The sequence below is a fragment of the Oncorhynchus masou genome, chromosome 24, assembly GCF_036934945.1.
Source record: "Oncorhynchus masou masou isolate Uvic2021 chromosome 24, UVic_Omas_1.1, whole genome shotgun sequence".
Taxonomy (NCBI): Eukaryota; Metazoa; Chordata; class Actinopteri; order Salmoniformes; family Salmonidae; genus Oncorhynchus; species Oncorhynchus masou.
The window spans coordinates 105,668,065-105,694,243 of NC_088235.1; the positions used below are offsets into that span (position 1 = coordinate 105,668,065).

Here is a 26,179-nt window from a genome sequence, read left to right on the forward strand (position 1 = left end):
CTTCAGTCTCATGGGGTAACAAAACCATGGGGAAGCTTCAGTCTCATGGGGTAACAAAACCATGGGGAAGCTTCAGTCTCATGGGGTAACAAAACCATGGGGAAGCTTCAGTCTCATGGGGTAACAAAACCATGGGGAAGCTTCAGTCTCATGGGGTAACAAAACCATGGGGAAGCTTCAGTCTCATGGGGACCCAAATCTAACTGCCTGTAGCTCAGGACCCAAATCTAACTGCCTGTAGCTCAGGAACCAAATCTAACTGCCTGTAGCTCAGGACCCAAATCTAACTGCCTGTAGCTCAGGAACCAAATCTAACTGCCTTTAGCTCAGGAACCAAATCTAACTGCCTGTAGCTCAGGAACCAAATCTAACTGCCTGTAGCTCAGGACCCAAATCTAACTGCCTTTAGCTCAGGAACCAAATCTAACTGCCTGTAGCTCAGGAACCAAATCTAACTACCTGTAGCTCAGGAACCAAATCTAACTGCCTGTAGCTCAGGAACCAAATCTAACTACCTGTAGCTCAGGAACCAAATCTAAGTGCCTGTAGCTCAGGACCCAAATCTAACTGCCTGTAGCTCAGGACCCACATTTAACTGCCTGTAGCTCAGGACCCAAATCTAACTGCCTGTAGCTCAGGACCCAAATCTAACTGCCTGTAGCTCAGGAACCAAATCTAACTACCTGTAGCTCAGGAACCAAATATAACTGCCTGTAGCTCAGGAACCAAATCTAACTGCCTGTAGCTCAGGACCCACATTTAACTGCCTGTAGCTCAGGATATGAATATTATTGATACCATTTAAAAGGAAACACTTTGAAGTTTGTGGAAGTGTGAAATTAATGTAGGAGAATATAACACATTAGATCTGGTAAAAGATAAAGAAAAAGCATGCGTTCTTTTGTACCATCATCTTTGAAATGCAAGAGAAAGGCCAAAATGTATTATTCCAGCCCAGGCACAATTTAGATTTTGGCCACTAGATGGCAGCAGTGTATGTGCAAAGTGTTAGACTGATCCAATGAACCAATGCATATCTGTTCAAAATGTTGTATCAAGACTGCCAAAATGTGCCTAATTGGTTTATTAATACATCCAAGCTCATAATTGTGCACTCTCCTCAAACAATAGCATGGTATTAGTTCACTCTAATAGCTACTGTAAATTGGACAGTGCAGTTAGATTAACAAGAATGTAAGCTTTCTGCCCATATCAGATATGTCTATGTCTTGGGAAATGTTGTAGTTATTTCCAACATCATGCTAATCACATTAGCCTACGTTAGCTCAACTGTCCCGTGGGACACACACACCGGTGGGGTTAATCTACGGTCTGATAACGGTACAAGTCTGTCTCTCGGTCTGTTGCTCTCTCTCTCTCTATGTCTTACCCATAGGCCCCGTTGCTGATGAGCTTGATGTTCTCAAAGTCCTCCTCCCGTGGGGCTTTGGTTTTAGGGGGAGCTACAACAGGTACGGTGGCCCCTCGACTATCCACAGCGTCGTCGGTCTCTGGTGTGTCTGGGTTCCCACTGTCGTAGCTGCTCAGCTGGGCCATCTCCTCCAGAGGATCTCTGGTGAGACCCAGCTGGCTGATGATGTAGCGGGGGATGTCTGACTTGATACCCTGGCCCTCCTTGGCATGGCCCTCTGCTGCCTCCAAAAGATGGTAGAACTCCTCTGGGTCAAACTCCTGCAGACCAGGGGGGTAGAGTGAAGGGGAGGAGTGGGTAGAATGTGGGTGAGGGAGAGAAAAGGAAGGGGGAGGTAGAGAAGAGTGTGTTAAAATCAGCCAATGCATTAGAGGTTGGAATGTGTGTGTTTGCAGTGGCTCAACCTGAGGGGAAACCTGAACACATGAAAAAGAGGTCATGGATTACAAAATAATACACAACAATGGACACCGTATAGTAGGTGAACAATCCTTTGTTTCCTTGTCCTCTGACAAAGACATAGAGACTCTCTACCCGCCCACCCGCCACAACCCCAGTCTACCCCCCCACCACCCCAGTCTACCCCCCACCATCCCAATCTACTCCCCCACCCCCCCAGTCTACCCTCCTTCCACCCCAGTCTACCCTCCTTCCACCCCAGTCTACCCTCCTTCCACCCCAGTCTACCCTCCTTCACCCCAGTCTACCCTCCTTCCACCCCAGTCTACCCTCCTTCCACCCCAGTCTACCCTCCTTCACCCCAGTCTACCCTCCTTCAACCCAGTCTACCCTCCTTCACCCCAGTCTACCCTCCTTCCACCCCAGTCTACCCTCCTTCACCCCAGTCTACCCTCCTTCACCCCACCACCTCTCTTCAAGCTGTGTGTGCATCCATTTGTAAAAACCCATCTTGTGTGTTGTCATATCATTGGCTGCATGTGATTAGTCAAAAACACAGACGTGAGCACTGGGGCAGCCTCCCTCCCTCTCATTCCCTTCCTCCCTCTCTCTCATTCCCTCCCTCCCTCCAATTCTCTACCTCCCTCTCATTCCCTTGCTCCCTCTCTCTCATTCCCTTCCTCCCTCTCTCTCATTCCCCCCCCTCTCTCTCATTCCCTTCCTCCCTCTCTCTCATTCCCTTCCTCCCTCTCTCTCATTCCCTCCCTCCCTCTCTCTCATTCCCTCCCTCCCTCCCTCTCATTCCCTCCCTCGCTCCCTCCCTCTCATTCCCTCCCTCCCTCCCTCTCATTCCCTCCCTCTCTCTCATTCCCTCCCTCTCTCTCATTCCCTCCCTCTCTCTCATTCCCTCCCTCTCTCTCTCATTCCCTCCCTCTCTCTCTCATTCCCTCCCCCCTCTCTCAGTCCCTCCCTCCCTCTCATTCCCTCCCTCCCTCCCTCCCTCTCATTCCCTCCCTCCCTCTCATTCCCTCCCTCCCTCTCATTCCCTCCCCCCTCCCTCTCATTCCCTCCCTCTCTCTCATTCCCTCCCTCTCTCTCTCATTCCCTCCCCCCTCTCTCATTCCCTCCCTCCCTCTCTCTCATTCCCCCCCTCCCTCTCTCTCATTCCCTTCCTCCCTCTCTCTCATTCCCTTCCTCCCTCTCTCTCATTCCCTTCCTCCCTCTCTCTCATTCCCTTCCTCCCTCTCTCTCATTCCCTTCCTCCCTCTCTCTCATTCCCTTCCTCCCATCTCCAGAGAGAGGGATGAGGTGGAGGGAAGGTTCCAACTGCTTAGCCATGAAGCAGGAGGGGGGATGATGAAGCACCGTCTCGAGCCCCACTCCCCTCTCCCCGGCTGGGCAGAGAGCAGCAGCGTGCTGGGGCTGTTGGAGAGAAGGAGCTGGGAGACAGGATGGATGGAAGCCCTTATGGGTGATACATTGTAGGCTGTTTTAGGCTGTTTCATGTGAGCTGCATCTGTCTCTGAAGACAGTAAATGCAGTGTCATGCTTGAGTTACAACACAATAAGGAGTACATCTCTTTAATTTCCCTTGCTGAGTGACTAGATGGCTTATTAACTATGAGAGGAAAATGACTGGCTTGCAAACCGGAAGCAATTTATAAAAAAAATAAGAAAATGATTTGAAAACGAGTCATTATTCACAGCGGTAAACCCTGATAGACACTCATCATGTATCTTCCTCAGCACTTAGGATGAAGATGTTCATTCATTTGAAGGAAACATTGTTGGTAAACATCTCAGATTTTTCCCCGTCATGTTCCTCTTACCAGACATTCTAACAGGCGTGCAGGACGAGCGATGACCATCATCAGCTTCCTCACCAGCTGGGTGACGAAGGTAACCTCCACACTCTCCGAGCGCTCGTGAGCCTAGACATGAACCCAGAGAGGACAGCAGAGTAAGAGGAGCACACCGGTGGTATGAACCATCAGTACTACCTGGAGAGGGTAGAAGATAGAGAAGATAGTGTGTAGACCAATAACTATCATTTGTTTTGTACACTGCTGCTACTCGCTGTTTATTATCTATGCATAGTCACTTCACCCCTGCCTCCATGTACAAGTTACCTCAACTAGCCTGTACCCCCACACACTGACTCGGTACCGGTACCCCCTGTTTATAGCCTCGTTATTGTTATTTTATTGTGTTACTTTGTATAATTTTTTACTTTAGTTTATTTAGTCAATATTTTCTTAACTCTTTCTTGAACAGTACGGTGGTTAAGGATTTAACCAACAGTGCATTTCACGGTAAGGTTTACACTTGTTGTATTTGGCGCATGTGACAAATAAAGTTTGATTTGATAGTTTACACCAGGCATGGGCAACTGGCGGCCCCCCACCCCTCAGTCAGGGTCTCAACTTACTGTTGAGCTACAGTAGAATACACAAGGTGCAATCTCTACATGTGGTTGTGCATTAACAGTTTCTCTTTTGTTATGTCAGTCAATTAGCCACGCCAGCTAACATGTTTTAGATTGGAGAAGTTAGTCTAGCGACCAGCTATCTAAACCTGTAGTAGGCCTAATCATGGCCCAATTACCATTACCAATTACTTTTTGGGGACCCTTTTTTTAGGCAGGTAGCTAGACAGGCAGACCAGGCAGGCAGCAGAGGCCCCAGGGGCTCCTTTCTACCCATGAATAATTGATGAAGGTAATGAAAGCGGCAAAGTGCTGGAGGTGGAGGGAGGAATGGAGGGAGAGGCTGATCTCCTACCAGTATAGACGAGTGATCGGTGAATAATGGGGCAGCAGTGGGACTGTCATTCATGTTTACAGCCGCTAATTAACCACACTGTGTGTGTGTGTGTGAGAGACAGTCTACGTCTACGTGTGTGTGGTTGTGTGTGGGTGAGAACAGTGTCTCTGTATTTGTGTGTCTTCTAAACTGCCTGTAAGATGCTGTAAATGTGAGCGATGGACAGCCTGCCACAGGACTACCTATGACACCGATGGACAGTGCTGAGCTGAGGTTACCCTGGGTCCCCCATGGGGCCAGAGGTGGGGGTTGCTATAGTGACAGGTCACTGAGGCCTGGGGTAAAGGTTAAGGTGGATGAGGTGGTCTCCTGTGAGGTTTTTAATGGTGTCCCTATGTGGGGTGGAACGGATGGCTAGAGGAGGGTTACAGTAGTGGCCTGGAACTCTGACAGGACAGACAGACAGAGAGGGAAAAGAAAATGAAGAAGAGCACTGATGGCCACCACTGGCTGACAACACAACCTCACTGACTGCAAGAGAGAGAGAGCGTTAAATGTACGGTGTCAAATATCATACACTGAATCATCATAGTAAGACACAATACTTCCACAGGTATGTGCTCCTTTCAAGCCAAAAAAGTTAACGTATACATCACCGTTGGTTACTTAATAAACATAAACTCCCACAATCCCATACCTGTCCCTCACAGATATACCTGTAACAAACCACGATGATCCAGCAAAGACCAGCACCCTGACCTCAATCCAAACATCACCCCCCCAACTGCAAACAGACAGGAGACAAGACCCGAGACTCAACTGGAAAAGAGTTGTGATCCCATGTGAGTGTGCTCCACTCTCTTCTGCAGCTCCTCTGTTCCAGAACATGTTGCAGCACCTCCTCTTCCTCTAGCCTCCTCTGTTCCAGAACATGTAGCAGCACCTCCTCTTCCTCTAGCCTCCTCTGTTCCAGAACATGTTGCAACACCTCCTCTTCCTCTAGCCTCCTCTGTTCCAGAACATGTAGCAGCACCTCCTCTTCCTCTAGCCTCCTCTGCCATGACACGCCAGACATTGTCCAGAGAATGAAACAACAGGAAAGCCAACGGGATGTTGGCTTTCCAGATCCCTCCTCTCCGGGTACCTGTTCAATGCCTCATCTTCTCCACGGCACGTTTATATCGCCGCCACCTGCCGCGCTCCGCTCTGCTCCCCAACCCTGTCGCCCAATTAGTGCCCTGGAGGTGATGTCATCCTCGCACTCCTTCTCTCTGTTCTCTTGTTCTGCTACAAGATTCTCTCTGTTCTCTCTTGTTCTGCTACAACATTCTCTCTGTTCTCTCTTGTTCTGCTACAACATTTTCTCTGTTCCGTTCTCCAGAGTGTGGTTGTCGTAGGGTTAATACTGCTGCGCTCTCACACACTAGCCACATTTCAACAGGCATCAGCCCTAACGCGGGATGGTTTAAACAGCCAATCCAAGATAGGAAAACTCCCTGCAGACCCCTCCTTCTATGGCTTCATCCTCCCCCCCCCGTCTCGCTCTCTCACTCTCAGTGCACCCCTCCTCCTGGGTGTCTGGGAGAGTCATCTGTCACCCTCGCTGACTGCTGGGGTGTGAAATTAGAATCAGGGAGAGGAGAGGGAGACACACACCCCACCTTCGACTGGGGTGGGCGGTACGAGGCCACTGCGAGCCCCCCAGCTCTGTAACAGAGCTAATGGAGATATCACTGACATCACACACCATGGAATGTCCCTGAAACCCTAACACAGACATCACCAACCCATCTTGTGACTAACATATTGGAGGCAGGTGTGGGTGGGGGCTGTGACTCATATGAACAGAAAGAGAGAGGGAGGGATGGAGTGAGAGAGAGGGAGGGATGGAGAGAGAGAGAGGGAGGGATGGAGAGAGAGAGAGAGAGAGGGATGGAGAGAGAGAGGGATGGATGGAGAGAGAGGGAGGGAGGGATGGAGAGAGAGGGAGGGATGGAGAGAGAGGGAGGGAGGGATGGAGAAAGGGGGAGGGATGGATGGAGAGAGAGAGAGAGAGAGGGATGGAGAGAGAGAGGGATGGAGGGATGGAGAGAGAGGGATGGAGGGATGGAGAGAGAGAGGGATGGAGAGAGAGAGAGGGAGGGATGGGTGGAGAGAGAGGGAGGGATGGAGAGAGAGGGATGGAGAGGGAGAGAGGGAGGGATGGGTGGAGAGAGAGGGAGGGATGGAGAGAGAGGGATGGAGAGGGAGAGGGATGGAGAGAGAGAGGGATGAGAGAGAGAGAGAGGGATGGAGAGAGAGAGGGATGGAGAGAGAGAGACAGGGATGGAGAGAGAGAGGGAGGGATGGAGAGAGAGAGGGATGGATGGGGAGAGAGAGAGGGAGGGATGGAGAGAGAGAGAGGGAGGGATGGAGAGAGAGGGAGGGATGGAGAGAGAGAGGGAGAGGGAGAGGGATGGAGAGAGGGAGGGATGGAGAGAGAGAGGGAGGGATGGAGAGAGAAAGAGAGGGATGAGAGAGAGGGATGGAGAGAGAGAGAGGGAGGGATGGAGAGAGAGAGGGAGGGATGGAGAGAGAGAGAGGGAGGGAGGGATGGAGAGAGAGATGGAGAGAGAGAGGGAGGGATGGAGAGAGAGAGGGAGGGATGGAGAGAGAGAGAGAGGGATGGAGAGAGGGAGAGAGAGAGGGAGAGATGGAGAAAGAGAGGTAGGGATGGAGAGAGAGAGGGAGGGATGGAGAGAGAGAGGGAGGGATGGAGAGAGAGAGAGAGGGATGGAGAGAGGGAGGGATGGAGAGAGAGAGGGAGGGATGGAGAGAGAGAGGGAGGGATGGAGAGAGGGAGGGATGGAGAGAGAGAGGGAGGGATGGAGAGAGCGAGGGAGGGATGGAGAGAGAGAGGGAGGGATGGAGAGAGGGAGAGAGAGGGAGAGATGGAGAGAGAGAGGGAGAGATGGAGAAAGAGAGGGAGGGATGGAGAGAGAGAGGGAGGGATGGAGAGAGAGAGAGAGGGATGGAGAGAGAGAGAGAGGGAGGGTGTTTATGTGTTTCTGATGGACTAAACAGGTCAAAGTGGCTTCCTGACAGACTTAATGATGATCAGTGAGCACCTTATTGAAACTATATGTGACGGGTGAACAAACATGACTCACATGATTTCTGTCTCCGGTATCTAAATTAACACGAGTTGGACGATATCTTCACTTCATGGATTATTCTAATGGATGTTGGTGAAAGTCAGAAAATAGCACTAGAAGCCCCCGAAGAGAAACAACACAGTCTACTTACATCTTGCAGTAGTTTCTCCAGGTTTTCCTGCAGTTCGTAAAAGTAGCGCGACGTGATGCAGCCCTCTCGGCTTTTAACCAGGCAGTCTCTGGACAGCTCTATGACCTGGTGGTGGATGAAGCTGAGGACCCCATCGGCCAGGGGCATCACCTTGTCAGGGGCCGAGGACGACAGGAAGTCAGCCAGACGGTCCTCCATTTGAGCCGTGGCCTGCAGGAGGAGGGGGGTTGAGGTGAGTCACACATACAGCCCCTACCACACAACTCACAGTAAGCTTTATTACAATGGAAAAGCCATTTGAAGGACTGTCATAAAATGGTTAATATTTTAATTACGGGTATTTCATTTCTGAATGCATTGATGTCAAATAAGTCATAATAAACAAATGAATAAAGAGTTTGTCCTGGTCGGTCGGTACCTTGGGAAAGCGCTCCTTGTACACATGGTTCATCATGACGACCTCATGGTCAAAAGAGATGGGTGAGCGACCAGGGCTGAAAGCACACAGACACACAGAGATGAGTGGAGAAGAGGTCAGTCCTCTGTAGCTCAGTTGGTAGAGCATGGTGCTCGTTACGCCATGGTAGTGGGTTTGATTCCCGGGACCACACATATCTAAAATGTATGCACGCATGACTTTAAGTCGCTTTGGATAAAAGCATCTGCTAAATGGAATATGTTATAATTTTGATATATTAAAAGACTGTGGCTCAGTGGTCCACACCAGTCCAGAGACTAGCATACTGTATGGGAGTAGGGGTCTGTATTCTACACCAGGCCAGAGAGACTAGCATACTGCATGGGAGTAGGGGTCTGTATTCTACACCAGTCCAGAGACTAGCATACTGCATGGGAGTAGGGGTCTGTATTCTCCACCAGGCCAGAGACTAGCATACTGCATGGGAGTAGGGGTCTGTATTCTACACCAGTCCAGAGACTAGCATACTGCATGGGAGTAGGGGTCTGTACTCTACACCAGTCCAGAGACTAGCATACTGCATGGGAGTAGGGGTCTGTATTCTACACCAGTCCAGAGACTAGCATACTGCATGGGAGTAGGGGTCTGTATTCTACACCAGTCCAGAGACTAGCATACTGCATGGGAGTAGGGGTCTGTATTCTACACCAGTCCAGAGACTAGCATACTGAATGGGAGTAGGGGTCTGTACTCTACACCAGTCCAGAGACTAGCATACTGCATGGGTGTAGGGGTCTGTATTCTACACCAGTCCAGAGACTAGCATACTGCATGGGAGTAGGGGTCTGTATTCTACACCAGTCCAGAGACTAGCATACTGCATGGGAGTAGGGGTCTGTATTCTACACCAGTCCAGAGACTAGCATACTGCATGGGAGTAGGGGTCTGTATTCTACACCAGTCCAGAGACTAGCATACTGCAATGGTGTAGGGGTCTGTATTCTACACCAGTCCAGAGACTAGCATACTGCATGGGAGTAGGGGTCTGTATTCTACACCAGTCCAGAGACTAGCATACTGCATGGGAGTAGGGGTCTGTATTCTACACCAGTCCAGAGACTAGCATACTGCAATGGTGTAGGGGTCTGTATTCTACACCAGTCCAGAGACTAGCATACTGCATGGGAGTAGGGGTCTGTATTCTACACCAGTCCAGAGAGACTAGCATACTGCATGGGAGTAGGGGTCTGTATTCTACACCAGTCCAGAGACTAGCATACTGCATGGGAGTAGGGGTCTGTATTCTACACCAGGCCAGAGACTAGCATACTGCATGGGAGTAGGGGTCTGTATTCTCCACCAGGCCAGAGACTAGCATACTGCATGGGTGTAGGGGTCTGTATTCTACACCAGTCCAGAGACTAGCATACTGCATGGGAGTAGGGGTCTGTATTCTCCACCAGGCCAGAGACTAGCATACTGAATGGGAGTAGGGGTCTGTATTCCACACCAGTCCAGAGACTAGCATACTGCATGGGAGTAGGGGTCTGTATTCTACACCAGTCCAGAGAGACTAGCATACTGCATGGGAGTAGGGGTCTGTATTCTACACCAGTCCAGAGACTAGCATACTGAAGGGGAGTAGGGGTCTGTATTCTACACCAGTCCAGAGACTAGCATACTGCAATGGGAGTAGGGGTCTGTATTCTCCACCAGTCCAGAGACTAGCATACTGCATGGGAGTAGGGGTCTGTATTCTACACCAGTCCAGAGACTAGCATACTGCAATGGTGTAGGGGTCTGTATTCTACACCAGTCCAGAGACTAGCATACTGCAATGGTGTAGGGGTCTGTATTCTACACCAGTCCAGAGACTAGCATACTGCATGGGAGTAGGGGTCTGTATTCTACACCAGTCCAGAGACTAGCATACTGCATGGGAGTAGGGGTCTGTATTCTACACCAGTCCAGAGACTAGCATACTGCAATGGTGTAGGGGTCTGTATTCTCCACCAGTCCAGAGACTAGCATACTGCATGGGAGTAGGGGTCTGTATTCTACACCAGTTCAAAGAGGGAAGCTGAGCTAGGACCTTCTAATGCACATGGGAAGCTGAGCTAGGACCTACTAATGCACATGGGAAGCTGAGCTAGGACCTTCTAATGCACATGGGAAGCTGAGCTAGGACCTACTAATGCACATGGGAAGCTGAGCTAGGACCTACTAATGCACATGGGAAGCTGAGCTAGGACCTACTAATGCACATGGGAAGCTGAGCTAGGACCTACTAATGCACATGGGATGCTGAGCTAGGACCTACTAATGCACATGGGAAGCTGAGCTAGGACCTACTAATGCACATGGGATGCTGAGCTAGGACCTACTAATGCACATGGGAAGCTGAGCTAGGACCTACTAATGCACATGGGATGCTGAGCTAGGACCTACTAATGCACATGGGAAGCTGAGCTAGGACCTACGAATGCACATGGGAAGCTGAGCTAGGACCTACTAATGCACATGGGAAGCTGAGCTAGGACCTACGAATGCACATGGGAAGCTGAGCTAGGACCTACTAATGCACATGGGAAGCTGAGCTAGGACCTACGAATGCACATGGGAAGCTGAGCTAGGACCTACTAATGCACATGGGAAGCTGAGCTAGGACCTTCTAATGCACATGGGAAGCTGAGCTAGGACCTACTAATGCACATGGGAAGCTGAGCTAGGACCTACTAATGCACATGGGAAGCTGAGCTAGGACCTACTAATGCACATGGGAAGCTGAGCTAGGACCTACTAATGCACATGGGATGCTGAGCTAGGACCTACTAATGCACATGGGAAGCTGAGCTAGGACCTACTAATGCACATGGGATGCTGAGCTAGGACCTACTAATGCACATGGGAAGCTGAGCTAGGACCTACGAATGCACATGGGAAGCTGAGCTAGGACCTACTAATGCACATGGGAAGCTGAGCTAGGACCTACGAATGCACATGGGAAGCTGAGCTAGGACCTACTAATGCACATGGGAAGCTGAGCTAGGACCTACTAATGCACATGGGAAGCTGAGCTAGGACCTACGAATGCACATGGGAAGCTGAGCTAGGACCTACTAATGCACATGGGAAGCTGAGCTAGGACCTTCCAAAGTCCAGGAGTCAAAACAATTCCACTTTGCTTGGGAAGTAATCTTTTACAATGTGTGACTGTCGCTATCAACTGATCTATTCACTTTCGGTAAAAGAGAATATGTTTAATTAAATTGATAGTTCATATAAATTATAATAATAAACCATTTGGCAGAGGAATAACATTTTGGGGAAATCAGGTCTAAAATGTATTTTCTTTCTCCATTATTATGATTAAATAGCCTACATAAAACTAGGTAGGATGGCAGGAAATTACCATGCTAGGGCTGCACACACACATGGTCCCAGGCACACACACATGCTAGGGCTGCACACACACATGGTCCCAGGCACACACACACAATGTCCCAGAGCTGATGGCTTTTGAGACCAGGCAGGGGTTTTGGCCGTTATGTTCCTGACCGTGTCTGAGAGTCAGTCTGAGGACCATGTCTATCTGTCTGTCTAAACTTCATAGTAGTGAATATCTATGGCTGGAAAAGGCAGTTCTCTGGGGAGGAAGATGTAGCAGTGATGGCTCCTTCAGTATGTAGCCTTTTCTATGCATCTGTCTCTCTACTCCACCTCTCTTTCACTCCCTCTGTCTCTATTCAATTCAAGGGCTTCATTGGCATGGGGAACATAAGATAATTAACAAAAATGAAAATAAACAATGAAAATGAACAGTCAACATTACGCTCTCTGTCTATCCCTCTGTCTCCCCCCTCACTCTCTAGCCCCCCAGTCTCTATCCCTCTCTCCCAGCAGGAAGACATGAAGACAGTGGGAACAACCCTGACCTTTCTGTCTCTCACACCAACCACCTCCGCAGAGAATAAGCTGAGGATCTGTCTGAGGCAATGAGGCGACTCCCTTCTCAGACACGGTGTGTGAGAGAGAAACTCTAATCTGAGCAGCTGTGTTGTAAAGTGGTGTAATGGAAGCGGTGAGGGAATGCTAGGGGCCACAGATGAGACCGTATGTGTGAGTCATCCGTGTCTCTTCTGGTCATGTGACCAGGGGGATGAGGTAATGCCTATAGTCATCCATCGACAGCTTGCTTGTCCTATTAACCAGTCTACCACATATTAACCAGTCTATAACATATTAACCAGTCTACAACATATTAACCAGTCTATAACATATTAACCAGTCTATAACATATTAACCAGTCTATAACATATTTCCAGTCTATAACATATTTCCAGTCTATAACATATTAACCAGTCTATAACATATTAACCAGTCTACAACATATTAACCAGTCTACAACATATTAACCAGTCTACAACATATTAACCAGTCTACAACATATTAACCAGTCTACAACATATTAACCAGTCTACAACATATTAACCAGTCTATAACATATTAACCAGTCTACAACATATTAACCAGTCTACAACATATTAACCAGTCTATAACATATTAACCAGTCTACAACATATTAACCAGTCTATAACATATTAACCAGTCTATAACATATTAACCAGTCTATAACATATTTCCAGTCTAACATATTAACCAGTCTATAACATATTAAACAGTCTATAACATATTTCCAGTCTAACATATTAACCAGTCTATAACATATTAACCAGTCTACAACATATTAACCAGTCTACAACATATTAACCAGTCTACAACATATTAACCAGTCTACAACATATTAACCAGTCTACAACATATTAACCAGTCTACAACATATTAACCAGTCTACAACATATTAACCAGTCTACAACATATTAACCAGTCTACAACATATTAACCAGTCTACAACATATTAACCAGTCTACAACATATTAACCAGTCTACAACATATTAACCAGTCTACAACATATTAACCAGTCTACAACATATTAACCAGTCTACAACATATTAACCAGTCTACAACATATTAACCAGTCTACAACATATTAACCAGTCTACAACATATTAACCAGTCTACAACATATTAACCAGTCTATAACATATTAACCAGTCTACAACATATTAACCAGTCTACAACATATTAACCAGTCTACAACATATTAACCAGTCTATAACATATTAACCAGTCTACAACATATTAACCAGTCTACAACATATTATCCAGTCTACAACATATTAACCAGTCTACAACATATTAACCAGTCTACAACATATTAACCAGTCTACAACATATTAACCAGTCTATAACATATTAACCAGTCTATAACATATTAACCAGTCTATAACATATTAACCAGTCTACAACATATTAACCAGTCTACAACATATTAACCAGTCTACAACATATTAACCAGTCTATAACATATTAACCAGTCTATAACATATTAACCAGTCTACAACATATTAACCAGTCTATAACATATTTCCAGTCTAACATATTAACCAGTCTAACATATTAACCAGTCTACAACATATTAACCAGTCTACAACATATTAACCAGTCTACAACATATTAACCAGTCTACAACATATTAACCAGTCTACAACATATTAACCAGTCTATAACATATTAACCAGTCTACAACATATTAACCAGTCTACAACATATTAACCAGTCTACAACATATTAACCAGTCTACAACATATTAACCAGTCTACAACATATTAACCAGTCTACAACATATTAACCAGTCTATAACATATTAACCAGTCTACAACATATTAACCAGTCTACAACATATTAACCAGTCTACAACATATTATCCAGTCTACAACATATTAACCAGTCTACAACATATTAACCAGTCTACAACATATTAACCAGTCTACAACATATTAACCAGTCTATAACATATTAACCAGTCTATAACATATTAACCAGTCTACAACATATTAACCAGTCTACAACATATTAACCAGTCTACAACATATTAACCAGTCTACAACATATTAACCAGTCTATAACATATTAACCAGTCTATAACATATTAACCAGTCTACAACATATTAACCAGTCTATAACATATTAACCAGTCTAACATATTAACCAGTCTAACATATTAACCAGTCTATAACATATTAACCAGTCTATAACATATTAACCAGTCTACAACATATTAACCAGTCTTTAACCAGTCTACAACATATTAACCAGTCTACAACATATTAACCAGTCTACAACATATTAACCAGTCTACAACATATTAACCAGTCTACAACATATTAACCAGTCTACAACATATTAACCAGTCTACAACATATTAACCAGTCTACAACATATTAACCAGTCTACAACATATTAACCAGTCTACAACTTAGTAACCAGTCTACAACATATTAACCAGTCTATAACATATTAACCAGTCTATAACATATTAACCAGTCTAATTGAATGACAACACACTGAATGTGACATATGAGGTCAACTTCATAGAGGTGGTTTTCATCGTGCCAACACACACACACGCACACACACACACAATTGTGGGTCAAAGTAGACTCTTAAGACTCTTGCCAGAAGGTAAGCTTCTCAGAATATATTCTAATGCATCAGGCTCTTTGCTTCTCACACATACACGAGAGCAAGCACAACACACTAATTAGCTGTCCGTCTGTCTCTCTACTTTTATTAATCAAATAAAATGTTATTTGTCACATACACATGGTTAGCAGATGGTAATTCGAGTGTAGTGAAATGCTTGTGCTTCTAGTTCCGACAATGCAGTAATAACCAACGAGTAATCTAACCTAACAATTCCACAACAACTACCTTATACACACAAGTGTAAAGGGATAAAGAATATGTGCATAAAGATATATGAATGAGTGATGGTACAGAACGGCACAGGTAAGATGCAGTAGATGGTATATATTACAGTATATACATATGAGATGAGTAATGTAGGGTATGTAAACATAAAAGTGGCATTGTTTAAAGTGGCTAGTGATACATTTTTACATACATTTTTCCATTATTAAAGTGGCTGGAGTTGAGTCAGTATGTTAGCAGCAGCAACTCAATGTAAGTGGCGCAGTTGCCGTACCAGGCGGTGATACAGCCCGACAGGATGCTTTCGATTGTGCATCTGTAAAAGTTTGTGAGTGCTTTTGGTGACAAGCCAAATTTCTTCAGCCTCCTGAGGTTGAAGAGGCGCTGCTGCGCCTTCTTCACCACGCTGTCTGTGTGGGTGGACCAATTCAGTGTGTTTGTGATGTGTACGCCGAGGAACTTAAAACCCTCTCCACTACTGTCCCGTCGATGTGGATAGGGGGGTGCTCACTCTGCGGTTTCCTGAAGTCCACGATCATCATGTTGTGTTGACGTTGAGTGTAAGGTTATTTTCCTGACACCACACTCCGAGGGCCCTCACCTCCTCCCTGTAGGCCGTCTCGTTGTTGTTGGTAATCAAACCTACCACTGTAGTGTCGTCTGCAAACTTGATGATTGAGTCGTGGGTGAACAGGGAGTACAGGAGAGGGTTCAGAACGCACCCTTGTGGGGCCCCAATGTTGAGGGTCAGCGGGGTGGAGATGTTGTTATCTACCCTCACCACCTGGGGGCGGCCCGTCAGGAAGTTCAGTACCCAGTTGCACAGGGCGGGGTCGAGACCCAGGGTCTTGAGTTTGGAGGGTACTTTGGTGTTAAATGCTGAGCTGTAGTCGAAAAACAGCATTCTCACATTAGGTATTCATCTTGTCCAGATGGGTTAGGGCAGTGTGCAGTGTGGTTGCGATTACGTCGTCTGTGGACCTATTGGGGCGGAAAGCAAATTGGAGTGGGTCTAGGGTGTCAGGTAGGGTGGAGGTGATATGGTCCTTGACTAGTCTCTCAAAGCACTTCATGATGACGAAAGTGACTGCTACAGGGTTTTCTTCTTGTAATCCGTGATTGACTGTAGACCCTGCCACATACCTCGTGTCTGAGCCGTTGAATTGTGACTCTACTTTGTCTCTATACTGACGCTTAGCTTGTTTGATTGAATAGCTACACTGTTTGTATTTGGTGATGTTTCCGGTCACCTTGTCCTGGTTAAAAGCAGGGGTTCGCGCTTTCAGTTTCGCGCGAATGCTGCCATCAATCCTTGGTTTCTGGTTTGGGAATGTGTTAATAGTTGCTGTGGGTACGACATCGCTGATGCACTTGCTAATTAACTCGCTCACCGAATCAGCGTATTCGTCAATGTTGTTGTTTGACACAGTGTGGAACACATCCCAATCCACGTGATCGAAGCAATCTTGAAGCGTGGAATCAGATTGGTCGGACCAGAGTTGAACAGACCTGAGGGAGGGAGCCTCCTGTTTTAGTCTCTGTCTATTTGCTGGGAGCAACACAATGGAGTCGTGGTCAGCTTTTCCAAAAGGAGGGCGGGGGAGGGCCTTTTATGCGTCGCGGAAGTCAGAATAACAATGATCCAGGGTTTTACCATCCCTGGTAGCACAATCAATATGCTGATAGAATTTAGGGAGTCTTGTTTTCAGATTAGCCTTGTTAAAACCCCAGCTACAATGAATGCAGCCTCTGGATATGTAGTTTCCAGTTTACTTAGAATCAAATAAAGTTTGTTCAGGGCCGTCGATGTGTCTGCTTGGGGGGGAATATTTGTGGCTGTAACTATAAACGAAGAGAATTCTCTTGGTAGATAATGCGGTCGACATTTGATTGTGAGGAATTCTAAGTCAGGTGAACAGAAGGACTTGAGTTCCTGTATGTTGTTATGATCACACCACGTCTCGTTAATCATAAGTCATACCCCCCCGCCCCTCTTCTTAACAATAAATAAATATATATATATAATAAATATATATATATAATAAATACAGTGCCTTGCGAAAGTATTCGGCCCCTTGAACTTTGCGACCTTTTGCCACATTTCAGGCTTCAAACATAAAGATATAAAACTGTATTTTTTTGTGAAGAATCAACAACAAGTGGGACACAATCATGAAGTGGAACGACATTTATTGGATATTTCAAACTTTTTTAACAAATCAAAAACTGAAAAATTGTGCGTGCAAAATTATTCAGCCCCTTTACTTTCAGTGCAGCAAACTCTCTCCAGAAGTTCAGTGAGGATCTCTGAATGATCCAATGTTGACCTAAATGACTAATGATGATAAATACAATCCACCTGTGTGTAATCAAGTCTCCGTATAAATGCACCTGCACTGTGATAGTCTCAGAGGTCCGTTAAAAGCGCAGAGAGCATCATGAAGAACAAGGAACACACCAGGCAGGCCCGAGATACTGTTGTGAAGAAGTTTAAAGCCAGATTTGGATACAAAAAGATTTCCCAAGCTTTAAACATCCCAAGGAGCACGGTGCAAGTGATAATATTGAAATGGAAGAAGTATCAGACCACTGCAAATCTACCAAGACCTGGCCGTCCCTCTAAACTTTCAGCTCATACAAGGAGAAGACTGATCAGAGATGCAGCCAAGTGGCCCATGATCACTCTGGATGAACTGCAGAGATCTACAGCTGAGGTGGGAGACTCTGTCCATAGGACAACAATCAGTCGTATATTGCACAAATCTGGCCTTTATGGAAGAGTGGCAAGAAGAAAGCCATTTCTTAAAGATATCCATAAAATGTGTCGTTTAAAGTTTGCCACAAGCCACCTGGGAGACACACCAAACATGTGGAAGAAGGTGCACTGGTCAGATGAAACCAAAATTGGCAACAATGCAAAACGTTATGTTTGGCGTAAAAGCAACACAGCTCATCACCCTGAACACACCATCTCCACTGTCAAACATGGTGGTGGCAGCATCATGGTTTGGGCCTGATTTTCTTCAGCAGGGACAGGGAAGATGGTTAAAATTGATGGGAAGATGGATGGAGCCAAATACAGGACCATTCTGGAAGAAAACCTGATGGAGTCTGCAAAAGACCTGAGACTGGGACGGAGATTTGTTTTCCAACAAGACAATGATCCAAAACACAAAGCAAAATCTACAATGGAATGGTTCAAAAATAAACATATCCAGGTGTTAGAATGGCCAAGTCAATGTCCAGACCTGAATCCAATCGAGAATCTGTGGAAAGAACTGAAAACTGCTGTTCACAAATGCTCTCCATCCAACCTCACTGAGCTTGAGCTGTTTTGCAAGGAGGAAAGGGAAAAAATTTCAGTCTCTCGATGTGCAAAACTGATAGAGACATACCCCAAGCGACTTACAGCTGTAATCGCAGCAAAAGGTGGCGCGACAAAGTATTAACTTAAGGGGGCTGAATAATTTTGCACGCCCAATTTTTCAGTTTTTGATTTGTTAAAAAAGTTTGAAATATCCAATAAATGTCGTTCCACTTCATGATTGTGTCCCACTTGTTGTTGATTCTTCACAAAAAAATACAATTTTATATCTTTATGTTTGAAGCCTGAAATGTGGCAAAAGGTCGCAAAGTTCAAGGGGGCCGAATACTTTCGCAAGGCACTGTATATGTCAATCATCAAAACAAACTGAGGAGGAATATTCTCAGCTCTGAGTCCTGCCACACACACACACACACACACACACTTTTTATATAAAACACTTCACTCAGAACCACAATCACTACTGCCACGGTAACCAAAGGTTAGCTCTGACAGAGATTGATGCATAGCCAGAGGCTGAGTCATAAATACTCAAATAGGATATTTTCACCCACCCCCCTTCCGTTGTGTGAGAGTGGAGTGTCTTTGAGTGATTTGTGGCGTTATTGAATAAAGCTCACATCAAACAAGCTGCTAATAGAATCCCGAAGGTCCTGAGAATGAATAACATCAGACAAAGGCTCATTCGAAAATGAAATATTTCTCCCATAACAGAACATCAAAATCACCTTCAGGCCATTTTCAAAAAAATATGTTTCATAATCATTTGAGAAACGACCTTGAACACAGACTCTCATTAACTTGTGGGAGGAAAGAGTTTTGTCTGAAGCTTTGTATCTACAGTAAAAGCCTGTGTTAACCAATCAAATGTATTTAAAAATCCATTTTTACATCAGCATGAACTGTTTCAGGAGCATTGAATCCTGTTCATTCTCTCTAAGTTTATATAGTCCAGTACCCCCAACACAGGTTTGTTGAAGCCCTGGCCAAACACACCTGATTCAACTGACTGAGAGCTTGATGATTAGTTGACGAGTTGAATCAGGTGTGCTGTTGGGGGTACTGGAGGACCTGGGTTGGGAACCACTGATGTAGCACAGCACTGTTGCTCTAAGAGTGAGGGTTTTAAAACGTGTGAAATGGTGTGTGAGCTTATTAAAAACACTGACGTCAGATTACATGAAAATGGTGCTCAAAAGAAAAATGATAAATGAAGTGAATCAGAGAGCAAGATGATAAATGAAGTGAATCAGAGAGAAAGATGATAAATGAAATGAATCAGAGAGCAAGATGATAAATGAAGTGAATCGGAGAGTAAGATGATAAATGAAGTGAATCAGAGAGAAAGATGATAAATGAAGTGAATCAGAGAGCAAGATGGTAAATGAAGTGAATCAGAGAGCAAGATGATAAATGAAGTGAATCAGAGAGCAAGATGATAAATGAAGTGAATCAGAGAGTAAGATGATAAATGACGTGAATCAGAGAGAAAGATGTTAAATGAAGTGAATCAGAAAGAGGGGGAGAGAAAAGAGAGAGGGGGTAAGATTGGCATAACACCAGTGAGGAGGGCAACTGGGGAAATGAAGAACCTAATTGAGCGTGACAGAGAAAAGGAGGGGGTGGCTGTCTGTGTGAGAGGCAGGAAGGTGTGTGTGTGTGTCTGTGTGTGAGGAGGGGGTAACGTAAATGCCTCAGAGCCCCGTTGGATGAGACTATAATAATATGGATTATACTGTAGATTCAATAGGGGTACACCCAAAATGAAGGGTCTGTGTGTCTGTCTCTGTGTGTGTGTCTGTCTGTGAGGCCATATGGCTCTGTGCTGTTCATTATGACAGGACCCACAGCTGGATATGACAAACCTACTATGGATGAACATGTTGAGCTCATTTCTACAACTTCTAAAGAATGAGTGAGGGGTGAGACAGAGAGAGGAAGGACAGGAGAAGAACCACAGCTGTCATCACTTTCAGTATGGCAGATAATGAGGCCATGAAATTAGCATATGATTGCTTCCTTCTTTATTTCTCTAATCATAATTAGCTGGTCCGAGACTCATGATTTTCTTTCTCACTCCCTCCGGTGCACGCGCTCTCTCTCTTTCACTCGCTCTCCCTCACCTCATCTGCTTCGTCCACTTTACCACTCTCTTTCCAGCACCCTTTCTCTCGCTTACCATAGCAATCACCCTTAATCAAGCCCACCCCTTCATCCCGCTCTCCTCTAAAGCCTCTATCTCTCCCCTACCATTCACCCCCTCTCTTCCCATCTCTCTCTCTATCTCTCCCCTACCATTCACCCCCTCTCTTCCCATCTCTCTCTCTATCTCTCCTCAGATGATTATATAGTACAGTCATACAGCAGAGAGAGCCATTTGTAAAGGGCTGGTAATGATCTTCTTTCTCACACCTTGCTAGCTCATCTAATATTCATAGATCTAATACTGCTAGCTGGCCTGAAAGGCAGGCAGTGTTTTCCACTAGCGCCGGCTGTCGGCAAAACAGCCGATTCAGACTAATTTTCAAGCCAGGTAGTTTTTTCCACTTAAATTAACTAGGCTACTTTTCAATTCGCTACAATAAAAATAATAATTTAATAAAGTATCCAGAGCCCTCTCCCGCTGGAACGTGGTGGCAAGTCTAATTTCTTTACATGGAGAAAGAGAGCATGAATTTGCAGGTCCAATATAATGTGAATGAATTTGCACATACCATATAATGAATGGATTATACCATATAATCCACTCCGCCAATTGTTTTCTGGCACATTCCTTGATTTTCTTTCCCATGCAGGGTCTGACATTAACGATGGCCCAGGGTCCATGTGTCGGGCCAGTGCATTTTTACATTCCAGTTCAACATTTACCTGCCCGTCAATCTATTCACTGAGCTTATTTATAAAAGGTGTTGAACTGACTGAATAAAGCCGATCTCATGTATCCTTCCCATTCATAAATCATACAAGTAGTTATATGTCCAGTGTAGAGGTTGACCGATTAATCGGAATGGCCGATTTCAAGTTTTCATAACAATCGGAAATCTGTATTTTTGGACTCCGATTTTGCCGATTTTTTTTGTTTGCTGGTATTTTCATATATATATATATATATATATTTTTTTTTTTTTTCTTTTCTTTTTCCCACAACTTTATTTAACGAGGCAAGTTAGTTAAGAACACATTCTTATTTTCAATGACGGCCTTGTTCAGGGGCAGAACGACAGATTTTTACCTTGTCAGCTCAGGGATTCAATCTTGCAACCTTACGGTTAATTAGTCCGACGCTCTCACCACCTGCCTCATGAGGAGCCTGGCTGTTACGCGAATGCAGTAAGAAGCCAAGGTAAGTTGCTAGCTAGCATTAAACTTATCTTATAAAATAATCAATCAATCAATCATAAACACTAGTTAACTACACATGGTTGATGATATTACTAGTTTATCTAGCGTGTCCTGCGGTGCATATAATCGATGCGGTGCGCATTCGCGAAAAAGGACTGTCGTTGCTCCAACGTGTACCTAAACCTAAACATAAATGCCTTTCTTAAAATCAATACACAGAAGTACATATTTTTTAAACCTGCATATTTAGCTAAAAGAAAGGTTAGCAGGCAATATTAACCAGGTGAAATTGTGTCACTTCTCTTGCGTTCATTGCACACAGAGTCAGGGTATATGCAACAGTTTGGGCCGCCTGGCTCATTGCGAACTAATTTGCTAGAATTTTACGTAATTATGACATAACATTGAAGGTTGTGCAATGTAACAGCAATATTTAGACTTAGGGATGCCATCCGTTAGATAAAATACGGAACGGTTCCGTATTTCACTGAAAGAATAAACGTTTTGTTTTCTAAATGATAGTTTCCGCATTCGATCATATTAATGACCAAAGGCTCATATTTCTGTGTGTTATTATGTTATAATTAAGTCTATGATTTGATAGAGCAGTCTGACTGAGCGATGGTAGGCACCAGCAGGCTTATAAGCATTCATTCAAACAGCACTTTCGTGCGTTTTGCCAGCAGCTCTTCGCAATGCTTCTTCAAGCACTGCGCTGTTTATGACTTCAAGCCTATCAACTCCCGAGATTAGGCTGGTGTAATCAATGTGAAATGGCTAGCTAGTTAGTGGGGTGCTCGCTAATAGCGTTTCAAACGTCACTCACTCTGAGACTTGGAGTAGTTGTTCCCCTTGCTCTGCATGGGTAACGATGCTTCGAGGGTGGCTGTTGTCGATGTGTTCCTGGTTCGAGCCCAGGTAGCAACGAGGAGAGGGATGCTATACTGTTACACTGGCAATACTAAAGTGCCTATAAGAACATCCAATAGTCAAAGGTATATGAAATACAAATGGTATAGAGAGAAATAGTCCTATAATTCCTATAATAACTACAACCTAAAACTTCTTACCTGGGAATATTGAAGACTCATGTTAAAAGGAACCACCAGCTTTCATATGTTCTCATGTTCTGGGCAAGGAACTTAAAGCTTTCTTAAATGGCACATATTGCACTTTTACTTTCTTCTCCAAAACTTTGTTTTTGCATTATTTAAACCAAATTGAACATGTTTCATTATTTATTGGAGGCTAAATAGATTTTATTGATGTATTATATTAAGTTAAAATAAGTGTTAATTCAGTATTGTTGTAATTGTCATTATTACAAATACATTTAAAAAAATGGCCAATTAATCGGTATCGGCTTTTTTTTTGGGGGTCCTCCAATAATCGGTATCGGCGTTGAAAAATCATAATCGGTCGAACTCTAGTCCAGTGTATCGCATCGGGACAAGTAAACAAAAGATCTGGTTTCTATTTTCAATATGAAGTCCATCAGGACTTGCCAGACACGTTACAGTGAGTGACTCGTCAGTAGCTTACCGAATTGCATTGGTAAGAGAGCCTTCATTTGGCTCCCTAATTTGCAAACGGTTAGATAAATTATGAAAACATTCGATGAAGATGGTGAATCCTCCTCACAGCAGGAACAATAGGTAGGCTAGTGGAGAGATTGCCTCACTGGTCCAAAATAGGATAAAAGAAAACAGATTGAATTGTTTTAAAAGCTAATGATACTGATATACAGTACCAATCAAATGTTTGGACGCACATACTAATTCCAGTTTTTTTTTTGTTTTTTTTTTTACATTGTAGAATAATAGTGAAGACATCAAAACTATGAAATAACACATATGGAATCATGTAGTAACCAAAAAGTGTTAAACAAATCAAAATATATTTTATATTTGAGATTCTTCAAAGCAGCCACCCTTTGTGTTGATGACAGCTTTGCACACTCTTGGCATTCTCTCAACCAGTGTCATGAGGTAGTCACCTGGAATGCATTTCAATTAACAGGTGTGCCTTGTTAAAAGATAATTTGTGGAATTTCTTTCCTTCTTAATGTGTTTAAGCATATCAGTTGTATTGTGACAAGGTAGGGGTGGTATACAGAAGATAGCCCTATTTGGTAAAAGACCAAGTCGATATTATGTCAACAACAGCTCAAATAAGCAAAGAGAAACAACAGTCCATCATTACTTTAAGACGCAAAGGTCAGTCAATCCGGAAAATGTATTCAAGTGCAGTTGCAAATACCATCAAGCGCTATAATGAAACTGGCTCTCATGAGGACCGCCACAGGGAAGGAAGACCCAGAGTGACCTCTGCTGCAGACGATATGTTCATTAGAGTTAACAGCCTCAGAAATTGCAGCCCAAATAAATGCAGAGTTTAAGTAACAGACACATCTCAACATCAACTGTTCAGAGGAGACTGCGTGAATCAGGCCTTCATGGTCGAATTGCTGCAAAGAAACCACGACTAAATGGCACTAATGAGAAGAAGAGACTTGCTTGGGCCAAAAAACAAAAGCAACGGACATTAGACCGGTGGAAAGTGCAAATTTGAGATTTTTGGTTCCAACCGCTGTGTCTTTGTGAGACGCAGAGTAGGTGAACGGATGATCTCTGCATGTGTGTTTCCCACTGTGAAGCATGGAGGAGGAGGTGTGATGGTGCTTTGCTGGTGACACTGTCAGTGATTTATTTTGGATGCAAGGCACACTTAACCAGCATTTGTTTTTCAACAGGACAATGACCCAACATACCAGGCTGTGTAAGGGCTATTTGACCAAGAAGGAGAGTGATGGCGTGCTGCATCAGATGACCTGGCCTCCACAATCACCCGACCTCAACCCAATTGAGATGGTTTGGGATGAGTTGGACCGCAGAGAATCTCAAATATAAAATATATTTTGATTTGTTTAACACTTTTTTGGTTACTATATGATTCCATGTGTTATTTCATAGTTTTGATGTCTTCACTATTATTCTACGAGGTAGAAAATAGTAAAAATAAAGAAAAGCCCTTGAATGAGTAGGTGTCCAAACGTTTTACTGGTACTGTATATGCTAGCTATATCAAAGATATTGATGAAGGTCTACTGATTAAATCAAAGTGTTGACAATGGAGTAATCAACTGCTGCTTTCTGCGTAGCAAAGCCCATGTTAAACACCGGCGGCATTCTTCTATCACATCTGTATTGCAGAAAGCTGAGAAAATGCATCTTAAAAGGAAGCTTGAAGCCTGTGGATGTCAGCAGTTTTATATGATATTGTACAACAGCTGCTGTAACTAACACTGTAAAAGTATGACCCCCAAATGGTGTTGTTTCCTGATAGTTGCTGGTTGAAAATACAATCTAGTATTAGAATGTACCAGAGGCCACCAAAATCGAGCTTTTTTGGTAAAAATGTGTTAACTATCCCCCCAGCCCAGGTGAGCCTGTCTGGCTACTCAACGTGCTTAGGGAAAACACTGAGGCAGGCCAATACTGAGTACATTCAGAGAGAGATACAGCCTATCTAGGGCTGTGACCATACCAGTATCCAAATATTTTTTCCATGGCAAAAATGAAAACACGAAGCAGACTAAATACTTTGGTCCTTTAAAAACCTGCTGTGTGTAACATATTGTGTGCTCTAGTTTGTAAAATAAATATATGTGATTCTGGATGACAACATAATGATGTCTGTTTTGTTCTGTGTTTTGTTTCCTTGCCATGATACTGAAGATGATCAAGATACTGGTACTGTCAATCAACAGTACCAGTATCTTGATTTGATTTGATTTGGTACTGTCCCAGCCTACTATAGAATGTAGGAGTTGAGGGGCCTAGGCCTCTCTCTGTGTCATATAGCAGTCTTAACATCAAACCTCATGAAGGTTTCTCATGTTTCTCTTATATAATACCAAGAGAGACACTTTCTGTTCTCCATTCATGAGGATAGAGTGAGATAGAAGGAGAGTGTGAGTTCTTCATCCACACAGAAGGATGGAAGGAGAGGAGAGGTTTAGACTGGCAGCAGCGGGTCATGTCAGGACAGGGCGGCATCAGCTGAGATGACACCAGAACTGGCCCCTCTCAGATCTCACATAAGGCAGAGTCTGTGACAGACAGACAAACTGACTGAGATAGATAACCTCTGGCAATGACCAAACACTGACAGACGCAGACTGAAAGAGACAGGAAAGGGAGAAAGGGAGGGAGATAAATGGAGTGTGAGAAAGAGAAAGAGGTGGAGAGACAGAGAAAGAGAATTGTAGAACAGAGAGAGTGACAGAGGGAGAGACTGAAAGAGACAGATAGACAGAGAGAGAGAGAGAGAGAGAGAGCGAGAGAGAGAGAGAGAGAGAGGGAATGGGAGTGATGGGTAG

The 26,179-nt window shown here is 44.5% G+C and overlaps 1 protein-coding gene across 1 annotated transcript in view; it reads right to left on the reverse strand.

Annotated features, from left to right (window-relative positions):
- LOC135513190 (microtubule-associated serine/threonine-protein kinase 2-like) overlaps positions 1-26,179 on the reverse strand; it is a 316,935-nt gene that overhangs the window by 23,304 nt on the left and 267,452 nt on the right. Inside the window, exons 11-14 of the mRNA XM_064935986.1 lie at positions 8,297-8,372; positions 7,879-8,088; positions 3,661-3,762; positions 1,391-1,692 (exon numbers count right to left, since the gene is read on the reverse strand). Of these exons, the coding sequence (XP_064792058.1) occupies positions 1,391-1,692; positions 3,661-3,762; positions 7,879-8,088; positions 8,297-8,372 (690 nt within the window). The remainder of the gene's footprint in view (positions 1-1,390; positions 1,693-3,660; positions 3,763-7,878; positions 8,089-8,296; positions 8,373-26,179) is intronic.